The sequence below is a fragment of the Lolium perenne genome, chromosome 3 (assembly GCF_019359855.2).
Source record: "Lolium perenne isolate Kyuss_39 chromosome 3, Kyuss_2.0, whole genome shotgun sequence".
NCBI classification, from domain to species: Eukaryota; Viridiplantae; Streptophyta; class Magnoliopsida; order Poales; family Poaceae; genus Lolium; species Lolium perenne.
Genome location: NC_067246.2, coordinates 40238789 through 40251929, shown reverse-complemented (window position 1 = coordinate 40251929; position 13141 = coordinate 40238789). Strand labels below are relative to the sequence as shown.

General features: G+C 49.5%; 1 protein-coding gene across 1 annotated transcript; it reads left to right on the top strand.

The window, feature by feature from the left end:
* Positions 1-5186: 5186 nt before the first annotated feature.
* LOC127339044 (uncharacterized) lies at positions 5187-6654 on the top strand. Its single transcript, XM_051364947.2, has 3 exons — positions 5187-5213; positions 5332-5610; positions 5709-6654. The coding sequence occupies exons 1-3, from the start codon at positions 5187-5189 to the stop codon at positions 5730-5732; spliced, it is 330 nt and encodes a 109-aa protein (XP_051220907.1). The 3' UTR covers positions 5733-6654.
* Positions 6655-13141: the final 6487 nt, after the last annotated feature.

Here is a 13141-nt window from a genome sequence, read left to right as displayed (position 1 = left end):
GGAAGGATGCAATACAAGCAGAATTAGCCTCGCTTAATAAAAGGAAGGTATTCACAGAAGCAATACCTACACCTCCCAGTGTTTTCCCTGTGGGATTCAAATGGGTTTTCCTCCGGAAACGGAATGAGAACAATGAGGTGGTGAGATACAAGGCAAGGCTCGTAGCACAGGGTTTCACGCAGAGACCCGGCATTGATTTCAATGAGACATATTCTCCAGTTATGAGTGGTATCACTTTCCGATATCTAATATCTTTGGCAGTACAAAATCGTCTATCTATGCAGTTGATGGATGTCGTGACTGCATATCTTTATGGGTCACTAGATTCGGACATATACATGAAGGTTCCTGACGGAATCTCTGTCCCGAATGCAAGCGCAAAACGCAACATGTATTGTGTAAAACTGAACAAGTCTCTATACGGCTTGAAACAGTCGGGACGGATGTGGTACAACCGACTTAGTGAGTTCCTTCTTCGCAAGGGTTACTCCAATAGTGATGATTGCCCATGTGTCTTCATCAAGAAGTCCTCTTCAGGATTTTGCATCATTTCAGTGTACGTCGATGATCTCAACATCATTGGCAACACACAAGATATTGATGAAGCACGCAATCATCTAAAGACAGAATTTGAGATGAAGGATTTGGGTCAAACCAAATTTTGCTTGGGTCTTCAACTCGAGCACCTTCCCTCAGGAATAATGGTACACCAAGCTGCATATATCCAGAAAATATTAGAGAAATTCAATATGGACAAATCCTATCCATCTAAAACTCCCATGGTGGTTCGATCTCTAGACGTAGAGAAAGATCCGTTCAGGCCGAGGGATGATGGAGAAGAGATGTTGGGACCCGAGGTTCCATATCTCAGTGCCATTGGAGCGCTTATGTATCTTGCAAATTGTACGAGACCTGACCTCGCATTTGCAGTGAATCTACTTGCTAGACACAGCGCAGCTCCTACCAAACGCCATTGGTCGGGAGTAAAGAATGTCTTTAGATATCTCCAAGGCACAAAGGATCTTGGCCTATTCTTTCAGTTTCAGAGAAATCTGGACACCAATATGATTGGATACACAGATGCTGGCTATTTATCTGATCCCCATAATGCCAGATCACAAACCGGCTTTGTGTTCCTACATGGTGGAACTGCAATATCATGGAAGTCTTCGAAACAGACTCTAGTTGCAACATCCACCAATCATTCTGAAATAATCGCATTATATGAGGCATCACGCGAATGTGTGTGGCTTCGCAGGATGATAAACCACATACAACAATCATGTGGAATTGGTTCTATCGAATCACCTACCATTATCTACGAAGATAATGCGGCTTGTGTTGCACAGATGCAAACAGGATACGTCAAGAGCAATATCACTAAGCATATTGCCCCTAAGTTGTTTTATCCCCATGAACTCCAAAAGGGTGGGGAAATAAACATCTTGCAAGTCAAATCATGCGATAACCTCGCTGATCTATTCACAAAGTCTCTACCAACTTCAACGTTCCAGAAATATATTCATGGAATTGGTATGCGCCGACTTCGGGATTTGCAAGAGTCAGGGGGAGTATCTTCCTGAACGATTCCTGTTCAAAGCATCATATTACACTCTTTTTCCCTTTATGAGTTTACTTTACAGGTTCTCATAAAGGTTTTTAATGAGGTAATATCAACATAAGATTATATGTCATATTTTCTGTTTTCCCCACCGGGGTTTTTAGGAAAGTATACACGACATATTTATTGCCCTCTAAATTCTATGGATATACTTCATATCGAGTTAACGGAGGCAATAATCATTATATGTTGGATCATTTTCTCCTTATTTTCCCACAGGGTTTGAAGGAGTTTTACCAGCATATCCTACACTACTTCTCATATTTTTCCCACAGGGTTTTTGGAGAAGATTATTCCAAGGATGATCAATCGCAAGTACAAGGAAGGATTAGGGGGAGTGTTAGGATTTAATTAGTTTACTTAATTAAAGGGAATCCTCCCTATGTAACCGTCGTCGTGCGGTTGCTTCGGCAACCGACGCGACGCTCCCTCACACCCCCACGATCAGTCGCGTCTCCTCTTCGCGACGGTTGACCTTGTATAAATACCCGATTGTCAATGGAATAAAGAACACAGTTCGATTCATTTGCTTCTCTCTCAATCGCTCTCAGTTTTCCTTCGAACAGTTTCCTGGGTCAAGACACTCTGGTGCAGCAGCTCCTGGCACCACGTCACATGAGACTTGCCCTCCTTTTGGCCCTAGCTTCTCACGTGGACAACCTTCTGGCTTCACAACGCTTAGTCTGCTTGGCCTTCTTACTGGACCGCTTGAAAGCTGCCCGTCTGCTGGGGTGACTCCCTCTAGCCGTTGTCCTCGTGCTGGCGACGCGAGACCACCGCCCGCGTGTGGTGCCGGTCGTCCCGATGCATCAGCGTAGCTTGGTGCAACCCCTCCTGGACCAATTTCTTCTGCCAATGTGCCTGCAGGCGAAGCACCTGGTGCAGCTCCCTCCGGCCTGCCGACATCCCTAGGCTCAGCCCAAACTGGGCATGGGTCCTCTTCTGCCCGAGCTGGGCTCCTTGGAGGAAGTCCGTCCTGCCACGCTTGCTCTTCTATGTCTGGGCCGCGCGCCTTGCTTCTCATGCTCCAGAGCGGGCAGTCAGTTGCTCTCGCTCCTGGCCGCAGCGGAGAGGCTGGCATCGATGCCAAGCCTGGCGCTCGCGATGCGCCTCCAGGCATAGCCCCTAAACCTGAAGCGCGACGTCCCGACATTCCGGCTTCTGTACCGGCAGCGAGGTAAGTTCCAGCACCTTGATCATCTGCTTGTTCGCAATCACTGTACACAGCAGCGAGGTAAGTTCCAGCACCTTGATCATCTGCTTGTTCGCAATCACTGTACACAAGAGTAAACATCTCGTCCGGTTCCGTGGAGTCCCAAATCCATGATAGGTCTTCCTCGAAGACTACGTCGCATGTGACAACCACCTTGTTCGTCGAGGGATTGCACAAACGGTACGCTTTCGATCCTTCTTCATAGCCAGTCATGATCATTGGAGTACTCCGATCCGCCAAGTTCCTTTTATGACCGGACACCGTCTTGACATGCGCACCCGAAAGTGCGAAGATGATCAACTGAGGGCTTTCTTCCGTACCATGCTTCGTACGGAGTCCCACCAACCATACTCCTAGTTGGCGTCCTGTTCAGCAAGTAGACAGCCGTGTTGACTGCCTCACCCCAGAACTTTCCTGGCAAGCCTTTGCTCTCCATCATGCTCCGCGCCATGGCCACCACTTTATGCTTCAATTCACCACCCCGGTCTATGCGTAGGGACTTCTTCACCCTCGTCTTGACCTCTCCAGCTTCCTTGATCTTCTCGAATGCTTGTAGACCTTGATCTTTACTCTTCAGCAACACAATCCACATGTATTGGTTGAAATCATCCACCACAAGCATGAAGTACTCATTGCCGGACGGGGTTGCGGGTGAAATTGGACCGCATATATCGCCATGAACGAGCTCCAAAGCTTCACTTGCTTAAAACGTGGTTTCACGTGGGTACGGGGCACTCCGTTGCTTCTCGACGACACCTTCGTCGCATAGCTTGTCCACGTGATCCACACACGGTAGACCGTGATCCGTCACAATCTCCGTAGCCGGTGATGGAGGAGGTAGCTCCTCCTCGTCCTTCTGCTCGCATACTTCGAGCATCAACATCATCGGTCCATCATCTCCTTCCTGGGCGATGAGAGCCCTTTCCTTTGGCTTCGGTGGTTTCCGGCAATCAACCTTGAAGTGACCGAGCTCGCCGCAGTTATGACATCTTACTTTCTTTATGTCAAACTTCCTCCTCGGCGGAGCGTCTTCCTCGTCCTCCCCTGCGATGTACTTTTTCGCTGGGCGAGAAACTTCTTCATCACTTCTCCTGCTAGATTCCTTGTCGCCCTTCTCTTCGGCGACCACCACTTGCCACTGGGCACGGGTAAGCATAACATGCTCTTCCGGTACCACATCACCATAGGTGATCTTCATCCGCTCGTCATGAGCCTTGAACCGTCCAACTAGATCATCCATCGTGAGAGTCTTGAGATCAACGCACTGCTCGATCGCCGAAACAACAGACAAGTAACGCGGCGGCACCGCGCGTAGGAAACGCCTTACGATCGAGATCTCCTCGAGCTTCTCGTCGAGCGCACGAATCCCATTGACCAATGTAGCGACCCTCGAAGCGAATGCGTCCAGCGTCTCATCTTCTCCCATCTTCAGATTCTCGTACTTCTTCTGCAAGGTTTGTAGGGCCGCCTCGCGGACGCGCTCGTGACCAAGATTTAGCGTCTTGATCGTCTCCCACGCCTCCTTTGCAGATTTCTTCGAGATCAGGTGCTGCTTCACGTCCATCGGCATCACTGAGCAGATGGCCGTGAGTGCCTGTCGGTCCTTGCGGTACATCGGCGCGCCCTTCATGAACTCGTCGCCGCCGGGATCGACAGCCTCCCAGATTTCGTTGGACTCGAGCGCCCACATCATCGTGGTCGCCCACACCGTGTAGTTGTCGCGGATGTACTGCGGGTACTGCGTCGACACCGGCGCCGCGGCGCCGGAAGATCCGCCCACCTCCTTCGTCATGACCTCCCGTTACTAGGAGATCCTCCACGAGGCTCTGATACCAATTGTTGCTGGGCACGGGTAAGCATAACATGCTCTTCCGGTACCACATCACCATAGGTGATCTTCATCCGCTCGTCATGAGCCTTGAACCGTCCAACTAGATCATCCATCGTGAGAGTCTTGAGATCAACGCACTGCTCGATCGCCGAGTGCTTTCCGACGACTACGACGAAGTTGCTTCGGCGAGACACGCACGTACATACGTACTTCCGACCACCACGTACACCTTCAGCTAGCCAAGCAAGCCAAAAGCCAAAGAGTAGCCTGATCGATCTTCTGATCAGCTAGCTACTACTTTCACGTACGCGAAAACATATTGATGGTCAAGACACTCTGGTGCAGCAGCTCCTGGCACCACGTCACATGAGATGATAGCCAAAGGGCCTTGTCGGTCCTTGGTATTTTTCTATTCAACTCACGGTGGTTTACACGTTCAGGTTACAAGCATATAAATAGCACATCTAGCTAGCTAAACCAAACCTAGTCGGTGACTAACTCTAGTACTACTCGGTTACATCATGTATACTCTGAACCGTGCAACACACGTAGTGTTCCTACCCGGAACGTGTACGTATACATACTCGTATACGAAGACGTATGACGTCGTGCCGGACTCGGAGTGCTTATTCCTAACACCCCCCGGACGCCGACGACGCCACGAAGGAGCCGCGCATCCCCAGGTCCCGCCCCCGCCTCTTCAACCGTGGCCTGGACCTGGACCCGGCCGACGCCCCCGCCGCCGCCCCCACTTGGAAGCCCCCTCGGGTGGCCAGCACCAACGACCCGGACCAGGCGCTCAGCTACCTCCACCGCGCGTGCTCCCTCGCGAACCTCGCCGTCAAGCACATCGACCTCGCCGTCGCCGTCATCTCCTCCTTTCTCGACCCCAAGGATGTCGCCGAAACCGCCGAAATGGCCGACGAGGACGCATACACCTCTGAGGTTTGTTCTTGCACTATGTACTGGTTTTTCTGCTGCCGGCATTGTGATCCCATTGCATGAATACAACTGTCCAATTCATTGTGTTCATCTCACTGCAGGAAGGACCCTATCCATCAGATTAACCAGCTTGTTTTCGTCACACCTTATCGAGAATCAAGCCATACAAAGGGGATGGAATCCCATTGCATTGTTGATAGTCCAGCTCGCATCAGTCGTTTAATCTTTCTGTGCTCTCAAGTTCATCCAAGTTTCAACCTCCTATAATTGCAGTTCAGTTCGGTCAGACTAATCTGCTGCTAACAATCCAAGTTTAATTTCAGTCCAGTGGCTTCATCAGGGATCAAATGTAGCGCTAGTGCAATACTGCTATGCCAAATCTGCATCTTTTCTGTGGAAGATCGAATCGAAATGCAGCAAAATTGGGGATTTTGGGCATGCTAGTATGTTTTTTGAATCATGTTCAGTGATGCCTTTTCTTGATCCTAAGATAGCAATCCGTACTAGTGCGCGCATCCCAGTTTGTTAACCGTGTGATCTGCAACTGCATGCTTTAATATAACAGCGTTCTGGTCTATTTGCACCATAGCAATCGTATTCTGTGATCAACTTCATCACAATGGAACTCATGAACACTGCACTGCAGCCTACATATGCCATGTATATGCCTCATGTCATGTGTGCAATCTTGGTAACTTTTCCTAGGACTTGAGAAACATTTGTTGTGTGGTCAAAGATGAACATAAGTTTTGGTCAGATTCCTTTAACCACTCCACTTCTATTTTTTGAACATTGCAGTGTGGCTCAATAACTTGTAAATATCATAAATAGCAGTCGAGCTTAGGTAAAAAATTTGGATACAAAGATAAACATTAACTTTGGAACTCATGAACACTGATCACCGTGGTCTGGTTGCAGCATAGCAATCATATTCTGTGATCAATTTATCACCGTGGAACTCATGAACACTGCCGCCTACAAGCTGGTTACTTACCTGGGAGCATCAGGGACGGCATGCTGTCCCTTTTTCCAACATGTCATGTAACCTTCTACCTCATGTAATGTATGTAAACCTGTCTCTATGAGAGATAATTACGGGTATGTTTCCTAGGAGTTCAAAAACATTTTATGTAGAAACATTCAGCTGTGGAGTGGAAGATGAACATAAGATCTGGTCAGACATCTTTCTAACATCAGGGACGGTATGCTGTCCCTTTTTCCAACATATCATCTAACCTTCTACCTCATGCAATGTATGTAATCCTGTCTCTATGAGAGATAATTACGGGTATGTTTCCTCGGAGTTCAAAAACATTTTATGTAGAAACATTCAGCTGTGGAGTGGAAGATGAACATAAGATCTGGTCAGACATCTTTCTACCGCTTTACTTCTGTTTTTTTAACATGGCAATGTAGCTCCTTAAATTGTAACTATCATAGTTCTAGCTTTGATAATTTTTGAGATTTTGTGGATACAAAAATATAAACACAAACTGTGGATTTTACCACTTCTGCTATGTTTGAACACGATAATCAAGAATTGGTTTTAATTAGTACTTTATTTGTACTCCGTATGTGGGAGTAAGGCACCGAAGGTGACTATCCTTTCAATATGTATGGAATTGTTGGGGGGATGACCCCCGGTATGCCAAAGGCATACCGAACTAGCCTCGTTTAGATTGTTGAGGTACCGGTTTAAAGGTTATTCCGGGTAAGGAAGTTGAGTTTATGTTAAGGAGAAACTATGCCGGTATCTTAGGAGGGGTATACCAGGATAGGCTAAGAAGGTACCGGAGTACCGGCATAGGCTACACTGTAGCACATCGGCAGACCGGTCAAAGATTCTCTCAAGGACTAGAGGACAAGGATGAACGAAGCACTTCAGCTTTAATCGAAGCCTGAGGCCAAAGCAGAAGATGACGTAAAAGCTACCGGAGGATGTCACTCTTCCTGATTAAAGGTCTACCGGCATCACCTGCTGCCAAATAGGCTTTGTAAAGTAGTTTATCCAGTCAAAGATACCATTAGGGTTTCTTCTCCTGTAAGCCACCCTCTCCCCTATATAAGGAGAGGGAGCACACCCTTGCGCGGGTATGTAACTGATAGCCTGTAACCTAAGTTGATCATGCAATAGAGAGATCCCAAGTAGAAGTGGTGCTTGTGTTCTTCTTCATCCTATGGCCAAGACCAAGTTCACCAATAAGATACCGGAAATCCATCCGGAATTCATCCATGTGTTACCAAAACCCTCCCCCGAATCCTCTAGCGCACATTCGGCCCCAACTCAAGCCATCCCATGGCATCTATCTGTTCACCACGATGATAGTTGGCGCCCACCATGGGGCCAGCAGCTGCGCTTGCTGGAGTTCATATTCGGGCGGGCCTCCTCACCATCTCCGGCGAGCGCGTGGTCAGCGGCCTCGTCTACCGCCTCGGCTCGCTGGACTTCATCAACGACAACGCTGGTTGCTTCTCCAACGGCGGTAAGTTCCCCAAGAACGGCCGCATCATCGAGTTCGGCAGCCACCGCGTCTACCTCGGCACCGTGCCTATGCGCCAGTACCTCTCGCCGGTGATGGTGGCGCCGGACCCGCCAAGATCTGCTCATGGGCTGCGCAACGGCTACGCCGCCAGCAGCGTGGAGGTGCTGGTGGTTGGCGCGGCTGACGCCGGCAAGGAGGCAGCGGCGGAAGGCGCTGGACAAACAAAGTCCGCGCGCACGGCCAAGCCGCCGACCGAGCGTGACCAGGTGGTTGCGGGCGCATCTGCAGCGCCACTGGAGACTCCTCTCCAAGCGGCCATGAGCGTGCTGGCGACGCCCATCGCACGAAACATCGATTCGGCAGCGGCTCAGGCGGAGCTGGAGGCGCAGCGACAGAAGCTGCTCTCCGGAGGTGCGGACATCTTCTGGGCGCAGCGCGAGCTGAACCTAACCCTACGTGAGTATAACGCTGCCCATGGCTTTGCTTCTGTTAGCGCTCAGCATGCTAGAGTACCAGAAAACTGGCTCAGAGCTCGCAACCTAGATCAGGATCTGCGCCGGGAAGTGCTTGCCGGAAAAAGTGCTTCAGCATCCTTGAGCATTGTAGAGAAACCTAAGTACAGCAGCCCGGATAAAACAATAAAAGCTGCTAAGGCTAAGGTAGAGATGTGTGATCCGCTTACCGGTGATGCTCTAGCAAAACAACAAGATCGAGTTAGAGAGTTGTTAGAAATGATACAGGAGCAAAATGCTGAGCTTGCTAGGACGAACCAAGCAGCTGCGACATCCAAGTCAGTGCGTTCGGCAAGAAATGCCGGAAGCAAGTCCCATAGGCAGGCATCGCCCCCCATCCGGACAGAAGAAGAGAAAAAGAAGCAAATGCGCAGCAAATGACTGTGTATGATCCGGTGCTTGCCGTAAAACAACAGGCCGAGCAACATGATGCCGGTAGAAAAAGCCAAGGGGCAGGTCGTGGCTATGCCGGAAGAGGCTATGCCGGAAACGCTTATGCCGGTAGAGGTGAAACCGGGCAAAATTATCGAGCTGCAAGGGCAGCGTATGCTGAAGATGAAATGCCACCACCAAGGTACCGGCAGGCAAGAGTCGCGGTACCGGAACACTATGACGAAGCTGATTCAGGAATGGAAAGGGTCGGAGTTTACCAGAACCCATTAGGAGAACGTGTAGGACAAAGATGCTTACCAGACCAGGATGCGAGGCACATGCTGGACAGAGTGCATCTCTCTGAGATAATCGAAGCCGAGGGTCCTCCGGGTCCAAAATGCTTTGGCCCGCGGCTCATGAGGGAAGAACCACCGGTTCGCAACTTCCAGTTGCCCCGTGATACAAAAACATATGATGGCACCACTAAGCCGGAAGATTGGCTTGCGGACTATGTAACCGCAGTGTACGTCGCTGGAGGCGGAGGAACCGCCACAGGCGGAGGAAACCGGCGTTGGGCCGTGAGAATCATACTGTCCTTCCTGGTGGGACCGGCACGAATTTGTCTTAACAATTTGCCAAAGGGAAGCATAAATGGTTGGCTGGACTTTGAGGAAGCTTTCGTGAGCAACTTCAACAGCACATACCGGAGACCAAACAGGCCGCAACAGCTCCCTCTGTGCCACCAGCACTCCAATGAAACAGACCGGGATTACCTGACCAGGTGGAACTCCACGAGGAACTCATGTGAAGGAGTGATCGAGGCACAGGCCATTGCTTGGTTCTGCAATGGGTGCAGAAGAGGTTCACGGCTGTGGCAAAAGCTGCAGAGAAACATGCCAACGACTCTGGCAGAGATGATACGTGTGGCAGATAGCTACGCATTGGGAGATCCAATGCAACCAGCAGTTCAGGCTGAGCCGGCACAGACGAGCCAGCCACGCCAAGATCAATACCGGGATAACCGGCACAACAAAAGGAGGGAGGATTTCCCGGATCGAAGGTATGGACCGCAGCAAGTGGCCGCGGTGCAGGATCATTCCGGCGCCAGCGGGAGTCAAAGGCAAAAAACCGGATCGCAGTCGTGGGCGGGTCCAAAGAAGCAATGGGTCGAAAAGAAACCATGGCAAAATAAAGATAGATACACCATGGAATCCGCAATGGATCAACCGTGCCGGTGGCACACACCAAATCCGGCAAGGCCGGCAAACCATTTGACAAAAGACTGCTCCTGGACCAAGAGGTTGATGGAGAGAGGCACGATGAAATATGCCGGAAATCAAGGTTCCGGAAGGTTACCACCACCGCCACCGCTTACCGGAGCAAATGCGCAACCGGTGCTACCTCAGCCGAACCGGCAGCAGCAGCAAGAAGTTCATCATGTGGGAAATGGCAGTGGCCAAGCACCACCACCGGCACCTCTGGGCCGGAATGTTTATCAAGATCCACACCTGTGTTGTGTCGTGTTCGTCACTGAACCCATAGATAAGCAAAGTATGCATCGCCGTTCCATGGAAGTGAACGCGGTGATGCCGACAGTTCCAAAATACATGTTGTGGTCAGATCAGGAAATTACCTGGTCGTTCAAGGATCACCCAAAGATAATGCCAAATCCGGGTGGTTATGCTCTAGTTGTGGATCCAATCATGCATGGACCAACGACAAGAGTCAAGTTCAGCAAAGTGCTGATAGATAACGGGAGCAGCATAAACATCATGTACCGGCACACAATGCAGACGCTGGGCATAACAGAAAACATGCTGCAGCCAACTCACACAACTTTTCACGAGATCGTTCCGGGTTTGTCCTGCTCACCTATGGGAAAAGTACGGGTGGATGTGTCCTTTGGAGGACGTGATAATTGCCGGGTCGAGAGCCTTCTGTTCGAAGTAGTGGATTTGGACAACCCTTACCATGCACTTCTGGGGAGACCGGCATTGGCGGCGTTCATGGCCTCCACTCATACCGCATATCTCAAGATGGAAATGCCGGCACCTCGTGGACCCTTAACTGTGGTGGGAAATTATAAAGTCTCACTCGAAACCACTTCTGCCGGATCAAACCTGGCGGAATCGCTGGTGATAGCGGAGGAAAAGAGGAGAATGCAAACTGCCGTGGCGCTGGCTCAGTCCTCGCAGCTGAGCTTAGCGGCGATGAGCGGAAACTTGGGCACACCAGCATTCAAGCCGACAAAAGAAACAAAGGACATTGTGCTGGACCCGGCATACTGATACGTCTCAAACGTATCTATAATTTCTTATGTTCCATGCTACTTTTATGATGATACTCACATGTTTTATACACATTATATGTCATTATTATGCATTTTCCGGCACTAACCTATTAACGAGATGCCGAAGAGCCAGTTGCTGTTTTCTGCTGTTTTTGGTTTCAGAAATCCTAGTAAGGAAATATTCTCGGAATTGGACGAAATCAACGCCCAGGGGCCTATTTTGCCACGAAGCTTCCAGAAGACCGGAGGGAAGACGAAGTGGGGCCACGGGGCGCCGCCACGCTAGGGCGGCGCGGCCCAAGGGGGGCCCGCGTGGCCCTCGTGTGTGGGGCCCCCGTGTGGCCCCCTGACCTGCCCTTCCGCCTACATATAGTCTTCGTCGCGAAACCCCCAGTACCGAGAGCCACGATACGGAAAACCTTCCAGAGACGCCGCCGCCGCCAATCCCATCTCGGGGGATTCAGGAGATCGCCTCCGGCACCCTGCTGGAGAGGGGAATCATCTCCCGGAGGACTCTACACCGCCATGGTAGCCTCCAGATTGATGTGTGAGTAGTTCACCCCTGGACTATGGGTCCATAGCAGTAGCTAGATGGTTGTCTTCTCCTCATTGTGCTATCATTGTCTGATCTTGTGAGCTGCCTATCATGATCAAGATCATCTATCTGTAAAGCTACATGTGCGTTTGTTGGGATCCGATGGATAGAGAATACTATGTTATGTTGATTATCAATCTATTACCTATGTGTTGTTTATGATCTTGCATGCTTTCCGTTATTAGTAGAGGCTCTGGCCAAGTTTTTACTCTTAACTCCAAGAGGGAGTACTTATGCTCGATAGTGGGTTCATGCCTCCATTAAATCTGGGACAGTGACAGAAAGTTCTAAGGTTGTGGATGTGCTGTTGCCACTAGGGATAAAACATTGATTCTGTGTCCGAGGATGTAGTTATTGATTACATTACGCACCATACTTAATGCAATTGTCTGTTGTTTGCAACTTAATACTGGAAGGGGTTCGGATGATAACCTGAAAGTGGACTTTTTAGGCATAGATGCATGCTGGATAGCGGTCTATGTACTTTGTCGTAATGCCCAATTAAATCTCACACTACTCATCATGTCATGTATGTGCATTGTCATGCCCTCTCTATTTGTCAATTGCCCAACTGTAATTTGTTTACCCAACATGCTATTTCTTATGGGAGAGACACCTCTAGTGAACTGTGGACCCCGGTCCATTCTTTTACATCGAATACAATCTACTGCAATACTTGTTCTACTGTTCTCTTCAAACAATCATCATCCACACTATACATCTAATCCTTTGTTACAGCAAGGCGGTGAGATTGACAACCTCACTGTTTCGTTGGGGCAAACTACTTTGGTTGTGTTGTGCAGGTTCCACGTTGGCGCCGGAATCCCTGGTGTTGCGCCGCACTACATCTCGCCGCCATCAACCTTCAACGTGCTTCTTGGCTCCTACTGGTTCGATAACCTTGGTTTCTTTCTGAGGGAAAACTTGCTGCTGTGCGCATCACACCTTCCTCTTGGGGTTCCCAACGAACGTGTGTCTACACGCCATCAAGCTCTTTTTCTGCGCCGTTGTCGGGGAGATCAAGACACGCTGCAAGGGGAGTCTTCACAATCCAATCTCTTTACTTTGTTTTTGTCCTGCTTTATTTTATTTACTACTTTGTTTGCTGCACTAAATCAAAACACAAAAAAAATTAGTTGCTAGTTTTACTTTATTTACTATCTTGTTTGCTATATCAAAAACACAAAAAAATTAGTTACTTGCATTTACTTTACTTAGTTCATCATGTTTCCTCCTAAGTTCACTCTAAAAGACATACCGGTAGGACAAGGGTCTATCATTG

What these genes read in the sequence shown, in the direction of transcription:
- LOC127339044 (XM_051364947.2), top strand. Translation starts at nt 5,187, where the DNA reads ATGTATACTCTGAACCGTGCAACACAC. An exon ending in CTCTGAACCGTGCAACACAC is followed by an intron (nt 5,214 to 5,331) that starts GTAGTGTTCCTA and finishes GACGCCACGAAG; the next exon opens with GAGCCGCGCATCCCCAGGTC. An exon ending in AGGACGCATACACCTCTGAG is followed by an intron (nt 5,611 to 5,708) that starts GTTTGTTCTTGC and finishes ATCTCACTGCAG; the next exon opens with GAAGGACCCTATCCATCAGA.